Source organism: Anomaloglossus baeobatrachus, chromosome 12 (assembly GCF_048569485.1).
Source record: "Anomaloglossus baeobatrachus isolate aAnoBae1 chromosome 12, aAnoBae1.hap1, whole genome shotgun sequence".
Lineage (NCBI taxonomy): Eukaryota > Metazoa > Chordata > Amphibia > Anura > Aromobatidae > Anomaloglossus > Anomaloglossus baeobatrachus.
The window spans coordinates 13235198-13257674 of NC_134364.1; the positions used below are offsets into that span (position 1 = coordinate 13235198).

General features: G+C 49.8%; 1 protein-coding gene across 1 annotated transcript; it reads left to right on the forward strand.

Moving 5' to 3' along the window:
• Positions 1-208: 208 nt before the first annotated feature.
• Positions 209-16889, forward strand: CCDC197 (coiled-coil domain containing 197; the record flags this gene model as incomplete). The annotated part of the gene is made up of 9 exons (XM_075330621.1): positions 209-447; positions 4423-4468; positions 5034-5210; positions 9153-9310; positions 9462-9544; positions 10946-11118; positions 13347-13457; positions 13791-13907; positions 16059-16889. Coding segments are annotated over 9 exons (1275 nt in total), but the record flags the coding sequence as incomplete, so codon positions are not given.
• Positions 16890-22477: the final 5588 nt, after the last annotated feature.

The window sequence follows — 22477 nt, forward strand, 5'->3', positions numbered from 1 at the left end:
CAGGCGTTTGGCTCCTGTGCACCGGCCCCTGTTACTACAGAAGCTGTAACGACCCCTCCCCGTATATAAACACCCCCGGCCCCCGGAACACAGCGCACCCGGGGTGTGGGCGGAGCGGGGCCGGAGGAGGCGGGGCCGGGGTGATGAGCGGTTACTATGGAGATAGAACGCTGACCGCTCCGAGATTCCGCTGCAGGATACAATGTAACTGGGGATCCTCCTGCAACAACAATGGCGGAGTGCGCGCAGCTGCGGCCCCCCCAGAGACCCCCCGAAATACGAGCAGCTGCGGCCCCCCAGAGACCCCCCGAAATACGAGCAGCTGCGGCCCCCCAGAGACCCCCCGAAATACGAGCAGCTGCGGCCCCCCAGAGACCCCCCGAAATACGAGCTCAGCCTGGAGGTCAGGAAGAGGAACGTGTTTGTCACTCAGCTGGAGGAGGGCAGGTGAGATTAACCCCTAGTGTGCGGGGAGGTGGACAGACTCAAAGCAATCAGTCATGTGACCAGAAACCAGAGGAACTCACTGGTATCTAATATATAAAGCTGAGTGTGAGTGTGAGTGTGAGTGTGAGTGTGAGTGTGTGTGTGTGTGTGTGTGTGTATATATATATATATACATATATACATATAGACATAGATATATAGATCCGGGATTGGCATCTGCACCGTCGCAGCTACAGCCACAAACTATTGCACACTCACACGTCTGGATCCCGAGAGCGTCATAGGCTATGTTTTGAGGGGAAATTTTAACCCCACTATTTACAGTTATTCGCCAAAAAACCTGCCTCCATTAAAGCGAATGGAGCTGGGAGCCACAGTGCAGCCAGAACTTCAGAAGAATGCGCAGCCACGCCCTTATATGGAATGTTGCCGTGTCAAAATGCAGCCAGGGAAAGAGACAGACACAGACAAGGAAAGAGACAGATACAGACAGGGTAAGAGACAGACACAGACAGGGAAAGAGACAGATACAGACAGGGTAAGAGACAGACACAGACAAAGAGACAGACTGACAGGGAAAGAGACAGACAGGGAAAGAGAGGGAAAGAGAGAGACAGGTTAAGAGACAGACAACGAGACAGAGACAGACACAGGGAAACAGACAGACAGGGAAAGAAAAGAGACAGACAGACAAAGAGAGAGACAGATATATACAGACGGGGAGACAGACATAATTACATTTATATCTATTTGTTTTGTGGTTTTTGTGTGCAGAATACATTTTTGTTAATACATTCTATTTTGTTAACAGCAGTTATTAACCCGGGCGAAGCCAGGTAGTACAGCTAGTATAATAATAATTATATATGTACAGCCAGTATAACCTGGGCATCTCCTGTATATAATTATATATGTACAGCCGGTATAACCTGGGCATCTCCTGTATATAATTATATATGTACAGCTGGTATAATCTGGGCATCTCCTGTATATAATTATATATGTACAGCCGGTATAACCTGGGCATCTCCTGTATATAATTATATATGTACAGCTGGTATAACCTGGGCATCTCCTGTATATAATTATATATGTACAGCCGGTATAACCTGGGCATCTCCTGTATATAATTATATATGTACAGCCGGTATAACCTGGGCATCTCCTGTATATAATTATATATGTGCAGCTGGTATAACCTGGGCATCTCCTGTATATAATTATATATGTACAGCCGGTATAACCTGGGCATCTCCTGTATATAATTATATATGTACAGCTGGTATAACCTGGGCATCTCCTGTATATAATTATATATGTACAGCCGGTATAACCCGGGCATCTCCTGTATATAATTATATATGTACAGCCGGTATAACCTGGGCATCTCCTGTATATAATTATATATGTACAGCCGGTATAACCTGGGCATCTCCTGTATATAATTATATATGTACAGCCGGTATAACCTGGGCATCTCCTGTATATAATTATATATGTACAGTTGGTATAATCTGGACATCTCCTGTATATAATTATATATGTACAGTTGGTATAACCTGGGCATCTCCTGTATATAATTATATATGTACAGCTGGTATAACCTGGACATCTCCTGTATATAATTATATATGTACAGCCGGTATAACCTGGGCATCTCCTGTATATAATTATATATGTACAGTTGGTATAACCTGGGCATCTCCTGTATATAATTATATATGTACAGCCGGTATAACCTGGACATCTCCTGTATATAATTATATATGTACAGCCAGTATAACCTGGGCATCTCCTGTATATAATTATATATGTACAGCTGGTATAACCTGGGCATCTCCTGTATATAATTATATATGTACAGCCGGTATAACCCGGGCATCTCCTGTATATAATTATATATGTACAGCCGGTATAACCTGGGCATCTCCTGTATATAATTATATATGTACAGCCGGTATAACCTGGGCATCTCCTGTATATAATTATATATGTACAGCCGGTATAACCTGGGCATCTCCTGTATATAATTATATATGTACAGTTGGTATAATCTGGACATCTCCTGTATATAATTATATATGTACAGTTGGTATAACCTGGGCATCTCCTGTATATAATTATATATGTACAGCTGGTATAACCTGGACATCTCCTGTATATAATTATATATGTACAGCCGGTATAACCTGGGCATCTCCTGTATATAATTATATATGTACAGTTGGTATAACCTGGGCATCTCCTGTATATAATTATATATGTACAGCCGGTATAACCTGGACATCTCCTGTATATAATTATATATGTACAGCCAGTATAACCTGGGCATCTCCTGTATATAATTATATATGTACAGCTGGTATAACCTGGACATCTCCTGTATATAATTATATATGTACAGCTGGTATAACCTGGGCATCTCCTGTATATAATTATATATGTACAGCCGGTATAACCTGGACATCTCCTGTATATAATTATATATGTACAGCTGGTATAACGTGGACATCTCCTGTATATAATTATATATGTACAGCCGGTATAACTTGGGCATCTCCTGTATATAATTATATATGTACAGCCACTATAACCTGGGCATCTCCTGTATATAATAATATATGTACAGCCGGTATAACCTGGGCATCTCCTGTATATAATTGTATTTGTACAGCCGGTATAACCTGGGCATCTCCTGTATATAATTATATATGTACAGCTGCTATAACCTGGACATCTCCTGTATATAATTATATATGTACAGCTGGTATAACGTGGACATCTCCTGTATATAATTATATATGTACAGTTGGTATAACCTGGGCATCTCCTGTATATAATTATATATGTACAGCCGGTATAACCTGGACATCTCCTGTATATAATTATATATGTACAGCTGGTATAACGTGGACATCTCCTGTATATAATTATATATGTACAGCCGGTATAACTTGGGCATCTCCTGTATATAATTATATATGTACAGCTGGTATAACCTGGACATCTCCTGTATATAATTATATATGTACAGCTGGAATAACCCGGGCATCTCCTGTATATAATTATATATGTACAGCCGGTATAACCTGGGCATCTCCTGTATATAATTATATATGTACAGCCGGTATAACCTGGCCATCTCCTGTATATAATTATATATGTACAGCTGGTATAACCTGGACATCTCCTGTATATAATTATATATGTACAGCTGGAATAACGCGGGCATCTCCTGTATATAATTATATATGTACAGCCGGTATAACCTGGGCATCTCCTGTATATAATTATATATGTACAGCCACTATAACCTGGGCATCTCCTGTATATAATAATATATGTACAGCCGGTATAACCTGGGCATCTCCTGTATATAATTGTATCTGTACAGCCGGTATAACCTGGGCATCTCCTGTATATAATTGTATCTGTACAGCCGGTATAACCTGGGCATTTCCTGTATATAATTATATATGTACAGCCGGTATAACCTGGGTATCTCCTGTATATAATTGTATCTGTACAGCCGGTATAACCCGGGTATCTCCTGTATATAATTGTATCTGTACAGCCGGTATAACCTGGGCATTTCCTGTATATAATTATATATGTACAGCCGGTATAACCTGGGTATCTCCTGTATATAATTGTATCTGTACAGCCGGTATAACCCGGGTATCTCCTGTATATAATTGTATCTGTACAGCTGGTATAACCTGGGCATCTCCTGTATATAATTGTATCTGTACAGCCGGTATAACCCGGGTATCTCCTGTATATAATTGTATCTGTATACTCATTGTGCCCCTCTAGCAGTTGTGTGGTTGGAGCTCGGGGCACAGTTGTAGCTGAGTCCAGGTCGGGCACAGCGGGCATTGTGCCCTGTCAGTATAAAGACAAGACCTGACCTTTCCCAGTGTGAGATCCGTGTGCGGAGCGGAGTTTACGACGAAGTTGTGACTTGTTTTTCAGGGATTATGAGGACGAGGACATCACTCAGATCCCAATCATAAAGGAGGTGAGATTCTGGTTTGGTTTTATTGTTATTAGGGGCTTGTATGATTAAGAAAACCCTCTTTCCTATTGGTCAGTCTGATTACGGGGTCCACTGCTGGGAGCCCCCCGCCTCCGGTTTACAGTGGAGCTTTTGTGTAAATGTTCATGGCAATCAGCGATTGTTCACTGCTTCTATTGACCTCAGTGCAGTCCAGGGCCCCCCTATTCCCTTCATTTCTGCTGCGGATACTGTACTGGGGGGCACTGGGCAGAGGATCAAGTGCAATAATGTAGCAATTTGTTTTTAAACTTTGTAAGTGATGAATATTCCGTAATGATCTAGAAAATTAACCCCGTCCTACTATAGTGAAGATGAAAAAAAACTACGGAGCACAAAATAGACTTCATCAAGGCAGAGAATAAAGGAGAATTTGGTGCAAATCAAACATAGTTGAAAAACCCTAAAAAAATCATTAAAAAAAGGGTAAAATATGATAATGAATCGGACCTGACGTTTGTTAGAGAGGGCAGAACTTTTCGCTATGAATTCCTCCATTACACTGTGCTCTTCTACGGTTTCCCTCGAGGCCGCTGGTAAGATACTGGACACCAGTGAAAACACTTTACAGAACACATTGGTTTTGAAGAAGGAGGTGGAGTACGACCGCGTGAGCCAAGAGCTGGTCCAAAAACGGGAGGAGTACGGGGAACGCCTGCGCGCGCTGGAGGAGCAGAAGGAGGAGTTTACACTGAGACAAAAAGAGGTGAGGAGGGCGGCAGAGGGTCCTGTACTGAGGGAACAAGGTGAGGAGGACGGCGGAGGGTCCTGCACTGAGAGAACAAGGTAAGGAGGGCGGCGGAGGGTCCTGCACTGAGAGAACAAGGTAAAGAGGGCGGCGGAGGGTTCTGTACAGAGGGAACAAGGTGAGGAGGACGGCGGAGGGTCCTGCACTGAGAGAACAAGGTAAAGAGGGCGGCGGAGGTTCCTGTACTGAGGGAACAAGGTAAGGAGGGCGGCGGAGGGTCCTGTACTGAGGGAACAAGGTAAGGAGGGCGGCGGAGGTTCCTGTACTGAGGGAACAAGGTAAGGAGGGCGGCGGAGGGTCCTGTACTGAGGGAACAAGGTAAGGAGGGCGGCGGAGGGTCCTGCACTGAGACAAGAAGTGAGGAGGGTGGCGGAGGTTCCTGTACTGAGGGAACAAGGTAAGGAGGGCGGCGGAGGGTCCTGTACTGAGGGAACAAGGTAAGGAGGGCGGCGGAGGTTCCTGTACTGAGGGAACAAGGTAAGGAGGGCGGCGGAGGTTCCTGTACTGAGGGAACAAGGTGAGGAGGGCGGCGGAGGGTCCTGTACTGAGGGAACAAGGTAAGGAGGGCGGCGGAGGGTCCTGCACTGAGACAAGAGGTGAGGAGGGTGGCAGAGGGTCCTGTACTGAGAGAACAAGGTAAGGAGGGCGGCGGAGGGTCCTGTAATGAGACAAGAAGTGAGGAGGGTGGCAGAGGGTCCTGTACTGAGGGAACAAGGTGAGGAGGACGGCGGAGGGTCCTGTACTGAGGGAACAAGGTGAGGGGGGTGGCGGAGGGTCCTGTACTGAGGGAACAAGGTAAGGAGGGCGGCGGAGGGTCCTGCACTGAGAGAACAAGGTGAGGAGGGCGGCGGAGGGTCCTGTACTGAGGGAACAAGGTGAGGAGGGCGGCAGAGGGTCCTGCACTGAGACAAGAGGTGAGGAGGGTGGCGGAGGGTCCTGTACTGAGGGAACAAGGTGAGGAGGACGGCGGAGGGTCCTGCACTGAGACAAGAGGTGAGGAGGGTGGCAGAGGGTCCTGTACTGAGAGCACAAGGTGAGGAGGACGGCGGAGGATCCTGTACTGAGGGAACAAGGTGAGGAGGGTGGCAGAAGGTCCTGTACTGAGAGAACAAGGTGAGGAGGACGGCGGAGGGTCCTGTACTGAGGGAACAAGGTGAGGAGGGTGGCGGAGGGTCCTGCACTGAGAGAACAAGGTGAGGAGGGCGGCGGAGGGTCCTGTATGAGGGAACAAGGTGAGGAGGGCGGCGGAGGGTCCTGCACTGAGAGAACAAGGTGAGGAGGGCGGCGGAGGGTCCTGTACTGAGACAAGAAGTGAGGAGGACGGCGGAGGGTCCTGTACTGAGGGAACAAGGTGAGGAGGGCGGTGGAAGGTCCTGTACTGAGGGAACAAGGTGAGGAGGGCGGCGGAAGGTCCTGTACTGAGACAAGAAGTGAGGAGGACGGCGGAGGGTCCTGCACTGAGAGAACAAGGTGAAGAGGGCGGCGGAGGGTCCTGTACTGAGACAAGAAGTGAGGAGTACGGCGGAGGGTCCTGTACTGAGGGAACAAGGTGAGGAGGGCGGTGGAAGGTCCTGTACTGAGGGAACAAGGTGAGGAGGGCGGCGGAATGTCCTGTACTGAGGGAACAAGGTGAGGAGGACGGCGGAGGGTCCTGTACTGAGGGAACAAGGTGAGGAGGGCAGCGGAAGGTCCTGTACTGAGGGAACAAGGTGAGGAGGGCGGCGGAAGGTCCTGTACTGAGGGAACAAGGTGAGGAGGGCGGCAGAGAATCCTCTACTGAGACAAGAAGTGAGGAGGACGGCGGAGGGTCCTGTACTAAGGGAAAAAGGTGAGGAGGGCGGCGGAGGGTCCTGTACTAAGGGAAAAAGGTGAGGAGGGCGACGGAGGGTCCGGCACTGATGATTGGTGAGGAGGGCGACGGAGGGCCGGCACTGATTGGTGAGGAGGGCGGCAGAGGGGTCCTGCACTGACGATTGGTGAGGAGAGCGGCGGAGGGTCCTGCACTGATGATTGGTGAGGAGGGCGACAGAGGGTCCTGCACTGATGATTGGTGAGGAGGGAGGCAGAGGGTCCTGCACTGATGATTGGTGAGGAGGGAGGCAGAGGGTCCTGCACTGATGATTGGTGAGGAGGGCGACAGAGGGTCCTGCACTGATGATTGGTGAGGAGGGCGGCGGAGGGTCCTGCACTGATAATTGGTGAGGAGGGCGGCGGAGGGTCCTGCACTGATGATTGGTGAGGAGGGCGGTGGAGGGTCCTGCACTGATGATTGGTGAGGAGGGCGACAGAGGGTCCTGCACTGATGATTGGTGAGGAGGGCGGCGTAGGGTCCTGCACTGATGATTGGTGAGGAGGGCGGCGTAGGGTCCTGCACTGATGATTGGTGAGGAGGGAGGCAGAGGGTCCTGCACTGATGATTGGGGAGGAGGGCGGCGGAGGGTCCAGCACTGATGATTGGGGAGGAGGGCGGCGTAGGGTCCTGCACTGATGATTGGTGAGGAGGGCGGCGGAGGGTCCTGCACTGATGATTGGTGAGGAGGGCGACAGAGGGTCCTGCACTGATGATTGGTGAGGAGGGCGGCGGAGGGTCCTTCACTGATGATTGGTGAGGAGGGCGGCAGAGGGTCCTGCACTGATGATTGGTGAGGAGGGCGGCAGAGGGTCCTGCACTGATGATTGGTGAGGAGGGCGGCGGAGGGTCCTGCACTGATGATTGGGGAGGAGGGCGGCAGAGGGTCCTGCACTGATGATTGGGGAGGAGGGCGGCAGAGGGTCCTGCACTGATGATTGGGGAGGAGGGCGGCAGAGGGTCCTGCACTGATGATTGGTGAGGAGGGCGGCAGAGGGTCCTGCACTGATGATTGGTGAGGAGGGCGGCAGAGGGTCCTGCACTGATGATTGGTGAGGAGGGCGGTGGAGGGTCCGGCACTGATGATTGGTGAGGAGTGCGGCGGAGGGTCCTGCACTGATGATTGGTGAGGAGGGCGGCGGAGGGTCCTGCACTGATGATTGGTGAGGAGGGCGGCGGAGGGTCCTGCACTGATGATTGGTGAGGAGGGCGGTGGAGGGTCCGGCACTGATGATTGGTGAGGAGGGCGGCGGAGGGTCCAGCACTGATGATTGGTGAGGAGGGCGGCGGAGGGTCCAGCACTGATGATTGGGGAGGAGGGCGGCGTAGGGTCCTGCACTGATGATTGGTGAGGAGGGCGGCGGAGGGTCCTGCACTGATGATTGGTGAGGAGGGCGGCGGAGGGTCCTGCACTGATGATTGGGGAGGAGGGCGGCGGAGGGTCCGGCACTGATGATTGGTGAGGAGGGCGGTGGAGGATCCGGCACTGATGATTGGGGAGGAGGGCGGCGGAGGGTCCAGCACTGATGATTGGGGAGGAGGGCGGCGGAGGGTCCAGCACTGATGATTGGGGAGGAGGGCGGCGGAGGGTCCTGCACTGATGATTGGGGAGGAGGGCGGCGGAGGGTCCGGCACTGATGATTGGGGAGGAGGGCGGCGGAGGGTCCTGCACTGATGATTGGGGAGGAGGGCGGCGGAGGGTCCTGCACTGATGATTGGTTAGGAGGGCGGTGGAGGGTCCGACACTGATGATTGGGGAGGAGGGCGGCGGAGGGTCCTGCACTGATGATTGGGGAGGAGGGCGGCGGAGGGTCCGGCACTGATGATTGGGGAGGAGGGCGGCGGAGGGTCCTGCACTGATGATTGGGGAGGAGGGCGGTGGAGGGTCCGGCACTGATGATTGGGGAGGAGGGCGGCGGAGGGTCCTGCACTGATGATTGGTTAGGAGGGCGGTGGAGGGTCCGACACTGATGATTGGGGAGGAGGGCGGTGGAGGGTCCGGCACTGATGATTGGGGAGATCTCTGTATATGATTTGTCTTTTGGTCTCAGTACTCGGAGAAAGCCGTGAAGTTTGAGAGGTTCCTGAAGGACAGTGAAGCGAAGAGAAGACGGGCGATCGCGAAATACCAGACAGAATCGCGGCAGAATGAGCAGCGGCAGCACGAGATCGCGGAGCTGGAGGCGCAGCTGGAGCGGAAGAGGAAGAGGTAGCGGGAGTCATCTCCACCGGCCCCGAGCGCGGGCTCCTGCACAGTCCATGTGTGGGGCTTGTACTGGGCACCACAGCTGGATGGGAGTTGTAGTGCCGCGCCGGCTCAGTGGTGGACAGAACTCATCACAATCTGATTCTATTCACAGACAGAAGACGCTTCATGAGAGGATGAAGACGCACAAGATCTACGAGGACTTCCTGATAAAAATGGTGGAGAGGGTCCCGGATAGTAAGTCACCAGGGTCTCCCCTACTGGGAATATACCAGTAAGCACCGGTCAGACTGGTAAGAGGCACATTCCCAATATATAGTGACCAGTATATAATATCCTCCCAATGTGTCCAACCACTGAGCGACCACAGAAACGTCTCCAACCACTGAGCGACCACAGAAACGTCTCCAACCACTGAGCGACGACAGAAACGTCTCCAACCACTGAGCGACGACAGAAACGTCTCCAACCACTGAGCGACCACAGAAACGTCTCCAACCACTGAGCGACCACAGAAACGTCTCCAACCACTGAGCGACGACAGAAACTTCTCCAACCACTGAGCAACCACTGAGCGACCACAGAAACATCTCCAACCACTGAGCGACCACAGAAACGTCTCCAACCACTGAGCAACCACTGAGCGACCACAGAAACGTCTCCAACTACTGAGCAACCACAGAAACGTCTCCAACCACTGAGCAACCACTGAGCGACCACAGAAACGTCTCCAACCACTGAGCAACCACTGAGCGACCACAGAAACGTCTCCAACCACTGAGTGACCACAGAAACGTCTCCAACCACTGAGCAACCACTGAGCGACCACAGAAACATCTCCAACCACTGAGCAACCACTGAGCGACCACAGAAACGTCTCCAACCACTGAGCAACCACTGAGCGACCACAGAAACGTCTCCAACCACTGAGCGACCACAGAAACGTCTCCAACTACTGAGCAACCACAGAAACGTCTCCAACCACTGAGCAACCACTGAGCGACCACAGAAACGTCTCCAACCACTGAGCGACCACAGAAACGTCTCCAACCACTGAGCGACCACAGAAACGTCTCCAACCACTGAGCGACCACAGAAACGTCTCCAACCACTGAGCAACAACAGAAACGTCTCCAACCACTGAGCAACCACAGAAACGTCTCCAACCACTGAGCGACGACAGAAACGTCTCCAACCACTGAGCAACCACAGAAACGTCTCCAACCACTGAGCAACCACTGAGCGACCACAGAAACGTCTTCAACCACTGAGTGACCACAGAAACGTCTCCAACCACTGAGCGGCCACAGAAACGTCTCCAACCACTGAGCAACCACAGAAACGTCTCCAACCACTGAGCGACCACAGAAACGTCTCCAAACACTGAGCATCCTCCCAAGGCAGGCCGCCCGAGAGCAGCAGACAGTGAGAGGGGACCCCATAAAAATCCCGTGTGCACCCGCCATATTGGGGCCTTACCACGTTCTCTCCATCCATGGATATGAGACTACACAATCCATTCAGGGGCTTAACCCTATAGATACCACTCAGGGTATATACCTGTGCAGACCCCAGCCTGTATATAGCGGTGCCGTGCAGGGCGCCAGGATATTCCAACCTGTTTTCTCTTCTCTGTAGATTATCTAGAATACGGCATCGACTCTCCGGTGAAGGCCATCATCAGACGCCACGAGACGCTGTCTCTCACCAATGAGAATTTGGTGAATAATCTCACGATCCTCGCCGATGAACAGGAAAGTTCTCAACTCAGACTGGAAGCAATAAAGAGACAGCACGACACGACCAAACTGGTGAATAAATCTCCACACCCCTGACCCCCCTCTGTGCATAAATGTAGAAGGAATAAATCCATTCTTCACCTTGGATCATCACACTGCAGGAGACCTATAGAAAATCTACAATATGTGCGTACATTACTGATCCTGAGTTATCTCCTGTATTATACTCCAGAGCTGCACTCACTATTCTGCTGGTGCAGTCACTGTGTACATACATTACATTACTGATCCTGAGTTACCTCCTGTATTCTATTCCAGAGCTGCACTCACTATTCTGCTGGTGCAGTCACTGTGTACATACATTACATTACTAATCCTGAGTTACCTCCTGTATTATACTCCAGAGCTGCACTCACTATTCTGCTGCTGCAGTCACTGTGTACATACATTACATTAGTGATCCTGAGTTACATCCTGTATTATACTCCAGAGCTGCACTCACTATTCTGCTGGTGCAGTCACTGTGTACATACATTACATTAGTGATCCTGAGTTACATCCTGTATTATACTCCAGAGCTGCACTCACTATTCTGCTGGTGCAGTCACTGTGTATATGCATTACATTAGTGATCCTGAGTTACCTCCTGTATTATACTCCAGAGCTGCACTCACTATTCTGCTGGTGCAGTCACTGTGTACATACATTACTGATCCTGAGTTACCTCCTGTATTCTATTCCAGAGCTGCACTCACTATTCTGCTGGTGCAGTCACTGTGTACATACATTACATTACTGATCCTGCGTTACCTCCTGTATTATACTCCAGAGCTGCACTCACTATTCTGCTGGTGCAGTCACTGTGTACATACATTACATTACTGATCCTGAGTTACCCCCTGTATTATACTCCAGAGCTGCACTCACTATTCTGCTGGTGCAATCACTGTGTACATACATTACATTATTGATCCTGAGTTACCTCCTGTATTATACCCCAGAGCTGCACTCACTATTCTGCTGGTGCAGTCACTGTGTACATACATTACATTATTGATCCTGAGTTACCTCCTGTATTATACCCCAGAGCTGCACTCACTCTGCTGCTGGTGCAGTCACTGTGTACATACATTACATTATTGATCCTGAGTTACCTCCTGTATTATACCCCAGAGCTGCACTCACTATTCTGCTGGTGCAGTCACTGTGTACATACATTACATTACTGATCCTGAGTTACCTCCTGTATTATACTCCAGAGCTGCACTCACTATTCTGCTGGTGCAGTCACTGTGTACATACATTACATTACTGATCCTGAGTTACCTCCTGTATTATACTCCAGAGCTGCACTCACTATTCTGCTGGTGCAGTCACTGTGTACATACATTACTGATCCTGGGTTACCTCCTGTATTATACTCCAGAGCTGCGCTCTGTCTTCTGCTGGTGCAGTCACTGTGTAGATTGCAGGCACCTGCTGTGACAGATAAGATGTTGCTGGTTTCGGGTTGCGCTCCTGAATGTGATCTCCTCGGAGCTGCGCTCCTTGCGGTGGCGTTCTGCCAGCAGTGAGTAATCTCGGCTTTTGTGCACGCGGTGACATGACACCGGATTATTTGCCGTTTGCTCAGACTCCGCCGCTCGCTGCACAATGGATGTTTTGGAATTAGAACAACTGAATTCTGAAACATCAGAGAACAATGTCGTCTGTAACGTGACCGATAATCTGCGACAGGGATCTGATGGGACCGGGAGGGGGGGCACAAGTACAGGCCCCGGATCCAGTCTTGGGGCGCAGTCTTCACTCTGAGGGGTGTCTTTTCGTGCTCGTTGTGGAGTCAGTCACTGGGGGATTCTTTGTTACTTAATTGATTGTTAAACACAATGTTTCAAATGTATCGAGGATGAAACCGCCCCTCTATAATATCTCAGGTGTGAGGATACGGATGAGTTAGATATGGATGAGTTAGATACGGATGAGTTAGATACCCATGAGTTTAGATACGGATGAGTTAGATACACTCTATCCCAGGCTGTATCTAACCTGACCGTGGGGCTGATTACAGCCCAGTCTTCATCGCACCTCTTCTATTGTGTATCTAAGTGTGTTAGATGCACTCTCCAGCAGGATGTATCTCAGCCTGTGTCAGGGGCTGGATGTAGGGACAGGACCGGGGTGAAGTTGCACTTTAAACATTTTCCATTCCCTATAATGAAGGCTGGACGCCCCCTGTAAATCTATTGGACTACAACTCCCATCATGCTCGGTGTGGTGTCACATGTCTCTGTGTCCCTTAGACGATGACCAGTGAACTGTCCCAGCTGCAGCTGCAGTACGACCGCCTGCAGGAACGGAACAAGCAGCTGGAAATGACCTTTAACCTGGAGAAGGGGCAGTTCCGGAACCAGGTGAGAGCGGCCCGAGTGCATGGAGAATGGGGGTTGTAGTTGGGACAAGGGATTTAGAAGATAACAGAAGCAGAGCTGCAGTATAAAGCATGGTGGATCAGTCGGATTCTGTGAATCAGGGAATAACTGGTCTGCCACCAGAGTCTGGTGCAGTTTTAAATTTTAGATGAATTCATTAATCATAATTGTGCCTGATGGAGCGGAGCTGTAGTGTAAAGCATGGGGGACAATAGTTTCTAGCACTGATAATTGCTGTTTCCTGTGGATCTGCTGCGATACCTTGTGATAGGTGTAGCTGATTTCGGTACGTGCCGGTCTCTTGTGTCTCCGCAGAGCGTGGAGATCGGCAGCTTATTGCTGGCGGTGATGAACCTGGCCGAGCACTGCCACATGAAGCATTACGGGCCGCTGGCGGAGGTGGAGCTCGGCCACAAACTGGATATGATCAAGGTGAAGTGTCCCGCATATTCCACGGTGAACGCTGTTTAATCCGCAGAACGGACGGCGGATTGTTACGACCGCACTTTCTTCCGCACATAGACAATTTTCGGAGGCATCACTCCATATAGTGCTCCCAATCAGTAAGGCCGTGTTCACACGTTGCGGTCACTTTGTACCCTGCTCCGCTGCAGACTCTGCACGGAGCCACCGCACAATCACTTGTTCTTGTCAGGAAGCGTCCGTCTCCGGTAAAGCTGCGCAGACGTTACGATCGCCCGGGGTCACATCTGCAGGAAATCAATGGAAAGCCGGCAGCGATACTTGTGTGGCTGCAAGGTGTGAACACAGCCTCAATCAACTACTCCTTCATTCTGCCAAATCCACCAAACACTCAGGATGAAATATATACCAACAGAGCAACCATTAACTCATGATAATGATAAATTGGACAAATCATTCACCCAACCAACCACTATCAACCACAGACAATCAATCAAGCAACTAGAGCCCAATAAATCAACCAATTTCTAAATCAACTAATGAATCAACCGTCAACTGAACCCATCAATAAATCCATAACCCACCCAATCAACCAACAGAAAACTTGCACAACCAACATATTAATAAATTAATGAGCCAATCAGTCAACCAATCTGTCAACTAGCAAACACTTACTAAATAAAGCTATGAAAAAAATAAATCAGTGAACCAACCAATCACTGCACCATCCAACCAACCAATCACTGCACCATCCAACCAATCACTGCACCATCCAAACAACCAATCACTGCACCATCCAAACAACCAATCACTGTACCATCCAAACAACCAATCACTGCACCATCCAAACAACCAATCACTGCACCATCCATCCAACCAATCACTTCACCATCCAACCAACCAATCACTGCACCATCCAACCAACCAATCACTGCACCATCCAACCAACCAATCACTGCACCATCCAAACAACCAATCACTGCACCATCCATCCAACCAATCACTTCACCATCCAACCAACCAATCACTTCACCATCCAACCAACCAATCACTGCACCATCCAACCAACCAATCACTGCACCATCCAACCAACCAATCACTGCACCATCCAAACAACCAATCACTGCACCAATCCAACCAACCAATCACTGCACCATCCAACCAACCAATCACTGCACCAATCCAACCAACCACTGCACCATCCAACCAACCAATCACTGCACCATCCAACCAACCAATCACTGCACCAATCCAACCAACCAATCACTGCACCAATCCAACCAACCAATCACTGCACCATCCAACAAACCAATCACTGCACCAACCAACCAATCACTGCACCATCCAACCAACCACTGCACCATCCAACCAACCAATCACTGCACCAATCCAACCAACCAATCACTGCACCAATCCAACCAACCAATCACTGCACCAATCCAACCAACCAATCACTGCACCATCCAACCAACCAATCACTGCACCATCCATCCAACCAATCACTTCACCATCCAACCTACCAATCACTTCACCATCCAACCAACCAATCACTGCACCATCCAACCAACCAATCACTGCACCATCCAACCAATCACTGCACCAATCCAACCAACCAATCACTGCACCATCCAACCAACCAATCACTGCACCATCCAACCAACCAATCACTGCACCAATCCAACCAACCAATCACTGCACCATCCAACCAACCAATCACTGCACCATCCAACCAACCACTGCACTATCCAACCACTTCACCATCCAACCAACCACTGCACCATCCAACCAACCACTGCACTAACCAACCAACCACTGCACCATCCAACCAACCACTGCACCAACCAATCAACTAATCACTGCATCATGCAACCAACCAACGGCTTCATCACCCAACCAAACAACCACTTCACCAACCAACCAATTCCCAATCCATCCATCCAACCAACCAACCATTTCACCACTCAACTAACCAACCATGCAACTAATTAGCCATTTCACCATCCAACCAACCAATTCACCATCTAACCAACCAACCACATAACCATTTCACCACCCAACCATGTAACCAACCACTTCAGCAACCAACCATGCAACTAACCAGCCACTACACCAATCCACATCCAACCAACCACTTCCTAATCGTTTCCTGTCTCTTCTCAGGAATACATTCTGGAAAAAATAGAAATTGAAAAATTGGTGAAATCTCCTTACGAGGATCTTCAGCTTCTGTCACTTACGGAGGATCCCGGCGCCCGCCAGCGGAAGAAGACGGCAGGGAACAAGAAACTTCAGAACAAGCAGCGCACGTCCAGCGCCAAATCCAGCCAATGACCCCAGTGATGAGGAGCGGCCGGAACAATGCTCTGCTCCTGCGGGAAACGACGCCAAAAACCATCCGGCACCTCCAGGGGTAAACCTCCTGTATATATGAGGCCCCCAGACAGATGTGTAGGGGCAGACAAGTGTGACTGCGTGAAACTCCCTTTATTCTGACATTTAATAATCCAGACACTTCCAACAGACCGGCATCCGGGAAATATGGCCCCGGGATCAGCTGATGGTCCAGAATCTCCGAGGCTCGGACAGTGGAGTCTTGTGGATCTCCTTGTAACATGAAGGACGGGGCTGACTGCGAGGACACGGAGTCATCATTATTTTCTTATAGTTTTGGTTCAAAATATGACATACAATAATAATTCTAAATAAATAAGAATTGGAATAATGCAAAAGATTCCTTTAATCCGGCACCTGGTAATCTAGAAACTTTGTGTATATACATCACTATATGGTATATGTCACTTCCAATAGTCCAGAATTTTCAATAATCCAGCACCTCAGTGATCCGAAGCGTTCCAGATTATCAGTATCAATAGTAATAAATGTCAGAGACTTGATAAAAGAAACCTATAGAAAAAAGGGGGGAGGGGTATTAAAGTGGGAAATTGATGTAGTCAAAGCCCTTTTCGGATTGATTGGGCTGATACTCGGGCGGCACGGTGGCTCAGTGGTTAGCACTGTAGTCTTGTGGTGGCTCAGTGGTTAGCACTGTAGTCTTGTGGTGGCTCAGTGGTTAGCACTGTAGTCTTGTGGTGGCTCAGTGGTTAGCACTGCAGTCTTGTGGTGGCTCAGTGGTTAGCACTGCAGTCTTGTGGTGGCTCAGTGGTTAGCACTGCAGTCTTGTGGGGGCTCAGTGGTTAGCACTGCAGTCTTGTGGGGGCTCAGTGGTTAGCACTGCAGTCTTGTGGTGGCTCAGTGGTTAGCACTGCAGTCTTGTGGTGGCTCAGTGGTTAGCACTGCAGTCTTGTGGTGGCTCAGTGGTTAGCACTGCAGTCTTGTGGTGGCTCAGTGGTTAGCACTGCAGTCTTGCAGCGCTGGGGTCCTGGGTTCAAATCCCACCAAGGATACCATCTGTAATGCCTGGTTTACACGCTTCAATAAATCTTTCAATCCGTCGTCGGGGTCAAGTTGTTAGTGACGCACATCCGGCATCGTTCGTGACATGTTTGCGTGTGACACCTACGTGCGATCAGGATTGAACGCAAATACGGTGATCGCATACACGTCGTTTATTCCTCATACATTGGACGTTTTGTTGTATGAACCTAGTCAATTGTAACGTGTGACATCCCTCATACGATTTTGTTGTCTGATGCTATGTGCGCAGGTGTGCGCTCTGCACCGCAGCTTAAAAAAGGTCTGCTTCAGAGCGCAGCTGAAAAGCCTCACAATGTCTGTCATGCACTAATCTCTGTCAGTCGGTCACTATCTCTGTCCCTCACTCTCTGTCCATGTCAGTCTATCCCCCTCTCTCATATACTCACCGATCCCCGATCCCCGGCGCTGCACGGCGTTCACACTGCTCCGGCGGCTTTTACTGTTTTGAAAAAGCCGGCCACCCATTAAACAATCTCGTATTCCCTGCTTTCCCCGCCCACCGGCGCCTATGATTGGTTACAGTGAGACACGCCCCCACGCTGAGTGACAGGTGTCACACTGCACCCAATCACAGCAGCCGGTGGGCGTGTCTATACTGTGTAGTGAAATAAATAATTAAATAATTTAAAAAAACGGCGTGCGGTCCCCCCCAATTTTAAAACCAGCCAGATAAAGCCATACGGCTGAAGGCTGGTATTCTCAGGATGGGGAGCTCCACGTTATGGGGAGCCCCCCACCCTAACAATATCAGCCAACAGCCGCCCAGAATTGCCGCATACATTAGATGCGACAGTTCTGGGGCTGTACCCGGCTCTTCCCGATTTGCCCTGGTGCGTTGGCAAATCGGGGTAATAAGGAGTTAATGGCAGCCCATAGCTGCCACTAAATCCTATATTAATCATGTCAGGCGTCTCCCCGAGATACCTTCCATGATTAGTCTGTAAGTGATAGTAAATAAACACACACACACGAAAAATCATTTATTATAAATAAAAAACACAAACATATACCCTGGTTCACCACTTTAATCAGGCCCAAAAAGCCCTCCATGTCCGGCGGAATCCAGGATGGTCCAGCGTCGCATCTAGTGCTGCTGCATGGAGGTGACCGGAGCTGCAGAATACACCGCCGCTCCTGTCACCTGCACGCAGCTAATGAAGACAGCCGCGCGATCGGCTGAGCTGTCACTGAGGTTACCCGCTGTCACTGGATCCAGCGGTGGCCGCGGGTAACCTCAGTGACAGCTCAGCTGATCGCACGGCTGTCTTCAGTTGCTGTGTGGAGGTGACAGGAGCGGCGGTGTATTCTGCAGCTCCGGTCACCTCCATGCAGCAGAGCTGGAAGCGACGCTGGACCATCCTGGATTACGCCGGACATGGAGGGCTTTTTGGGGCTGATTAAAGTGGTGAACCAGGGTATATGTGTGTGTTTTTTATTTCTAATAAAGGATTTTTCGGGTGTGTGTGTTTATTTACTGTCACTTACAGATTAATCATGGAAGGTATCTCGGGGAGACGCCTGACATGATTAATCTAGGATTTAGTGGCAGCTATGGGCTGCCAATAACTCCTTATTACCCCGATTTGCCAACGCACCAGGGCAAATCGGGAAGAGCCGGGTACAGTCCCAGAACTGTCGCATCTAATGTATGCGGCAATTCTGGGTGGCTGTTGGCTGATATTGTTAGGCTGGGGGGCTCCCCATAACGTGGGGCTCCCCATCCTGAGAATACCAGCCTTCAGCCGTATGGCTTTATCTGGCTGGTTTTAAAATTGGGGGGGATCCGCACGCCGTTTTTTTTAATTATTTAATTATTTATTTCACTACACAGTATAGACACGCCCACCGGCTGCTGTGATTGGGTGCAGTGTGACACCTGTCACTCAGAGTGGGGGCGTGTCTCACTGTAACCAATCATAGGCGCCGGTGGGCGGGGAAAGCAGGGAATACCAGATTGTTTAATGGGCGGCCGGCTTTTTCAAAACAGTAAAAGCCGCCGGAGCAGTGTGAACGCCGTGCAGCTCCGCACCGGGGATCGGGGGAACGGTGAGTATGAGAGAGGGCTGCTCAATTCACTTACTCAGGGGATTAGCGGTCACCGGTGAGTCCTTCACTGGTGACCGCTAATCAGGGCGACACAGACAGAGCCACAGCATGACAATGAAGTCGGGTGAAGTTCACCCGAGTTCATTCTGACAGTGCGGCTCTGTCTGTGTCTGCTGTCATCTGCCATTCAGCTCTGCTACATGGCTGTCTGTGTCTGCTGTCATCTGCCATTCAGCTCTGCTACATGGCTGTCTGTGTCTGCTGTCATCTGCCGTTCAGCTCTGCTACATGGCTGTCTGTGTCTGCTGTCATCTGCCATTCAGCTCTGCTACATGGCTGTCTGTGTCTGCTGTCATCTGCCGTTCAGCTCTGCTACATGGCTGTCTGTGTCTGCTGTCATCTGCCGTTCAGCTCTGCTACATGGCTGTCTGTGTCTGCTGTTAGCGGCCATTCAGCTCTGCTACATAGCTCTGTCTGTGGCTGCTGTCATCTGCCGTTCAGCTCTGCTACATGGCTGTCTGTGTCTGCTGTCATCTGCCGTTCAGCTCTGCTACATGGCTGTCTGTGTCTGCTGTCATCTGCCGTTCAGCTCTGCTACATGGCTGTCTGTGTCTGCTGTCATCTGCCATTCAGCTCTGCTACATGGCTGTCTGTGTCTGCTGTTAGCGGCCATGTAGCAGAGCTGAATGGCAGATGACATAGTAAAAACGCATCCCTACACATTACACACGCTTGGCAAGTCAATAAATAAAAAAAATAAAAAAAAAAAAGGTGCCCAATGCATACGTCACAGAACACATGATCTAAAGGATCGCACACAAAATTGATCAATTTAACATAGACTGCTAACGCACGTGTGACAGCAAATGAACGACCTACGTGCAATCTCATTAGATCGCATATGCGACCTGGGCGTGTCACATCACAAATGCGATCGCACACCTAATTGTAAGGTGTAAAGCTGGCTTAAGCAGTTTGTATGTTCTCCCCGTGTTTGCTCGGGTTTCCTCCGGGTTCTCCGGTTTCCTCCCACACTCCAAAGACATACAGATAGGGACTCTAGATTGTGAGCCCCAATGGGGACAGTGTTGCCAATGTATGTAAAGCGCTGTGGAATTAATAGCACTATATAAATGAATAAAATTATTATTATTATACTCCTCGGAGGTCACGAGATGTCAGCGGTGACGTCTTATGGTAATTAACATCAATGGCTGAAATGAGATCCAGCATTGTGCTCTCCGGTGGCCGCCTCTGGTACTGCACTTCTATTAACTTTCCCCATTTGGGAGAATTGAAGGCAGAACAACTTGCACCACAACAGCGGTGTACATTACAGATATTGGTGGTCGGGGGCTCTATAATTTGGGGCAGACAGATGGGGGTGATCATGGAGTCATGAAAGATAAGTCGTGTCTGACCAACTTGTTGGGGTTTGTGAGGCAAATCCCGGGATATGAAGATGAATTATGACTTCCAGTCATAATCGCTCATCACTCCCTGGCAGTGCCCCCCTCCCTTCTTGTCCTCAATGTCCAGCATCTGTGAAGGTGTCACATCCCATGGCCATCTCCTATGATATGGAAATTAGGTGATGTGGGAACAATGGACACAGGATGACTCCCTGCCGTGACCCTGTGGTAGGAGCTGCTATCTAATTAGCAAGCTTGGAAGTATCCAGACAGAACGACTCCAGTAAAAAATGGTTCATATCTCGCAAGCCATATTTCCGATAAATATGGCAACCATAAAAATGGTGTCTCCGCATGCGGACGATGCTGGCACACCCTTTTTATGGGAGCGGGAGCTTGGGAAATACCCCAGGCGTGATATCAGCCAATGTGGAACTAGTAGACAAGTCATGAGTCCTCTCATTCTGTAGCTAAATTCATAACTGTCACAATGAGAGCGTCGGCGTCCGCCTACGACGCTCCCAGGCCAAGTTATGGCCATATTCCATGTTGTGGATTTTGTCCATAACTCCAGCCAGGGGTGGAGCAGTGCTCCCTCTGAGGTCACTAAGGTAGGAGGGGACCTGGATTTGCCCAGGTTGATAACCCTACTTCGGCCATTTTCCAGGGTTCTTTCGCTGGGGGTCACGTGCAGGAAACATCTGTGGGAGTTCCTAGAAACCTGGTCTACAGCGCCCCCCTGTGGCCAGACGCACAAGGTAACTGATTGAATTGCATACCTGTTTGTAAACCATGCTTTATCTGTAACTGTACTCTGACATATGTATATTCTGTAGATTCCCTATTGTATATATTGTAGTTTCTAGTGTGCTTTAGGCTGATTAAATTATATAATTAATCTTGGGCTGTTCTGTTATCTCGATCTTGAATCCCACGTCTGTGTGTTCGGCTAATAGTTACCGTGAAGCGGTTGGTGGCAGCGAGTTGTGCCAAGGATTATTGTGGGGAGGCCAGTGAGATCCGGGGAGGTTTTATATATTCCGCCCGCGGAGGTCGGGGGAATATATACCTTACTCTCACCGGGGACCCTTCAATAATCGGCATAAGTAGTATAGCGGCCTCCTTGCTTATGGTCGGGCAATTCCATAATTGGCCTGACTATAAGAGGGGCGCTAGAGAGCGCGTCACGTGCTCTGTCTGTCGGTCGGGAGGTATAAAGGAGGGGTGACCCCCACTTGTTACCCCCCGATTGTGACGTACTGGTAGCCAGCGCGGGGGATTTCTGAGTGACCCCCCCGGTGGTTTGTGACAGGGTTCTATGAGGGGGTAAGTGCAGATCTGGATATTGGTAATGCAGCTGATGTGATTTATTTGGACTTTGCAAAGGCATTTGATACTGTACCACATAATAGCCTTATACTAAAGCTCCAGAAGCAAGGACTAGGGGACACAATATGCAACTGGGTAAGGAATTGGCTAAAAGATAGGAAACAAAGGTACAGCGGTGCTCTGGGCATCCTGGCTCCATTGTCACTACACGGTGCTGCGCGTCCTCTGCTTACCTGCGTGGCCGCACACGTGGTGCGTCGTCCTCTGCGCTCCCTTCTGGATGTCCTCGTGTCGCCTGACCCTCTGCGTCCCTTTGTTGCCGCTCACGTGTGGTGCTGTCCCCTGCTCCCCCACGGA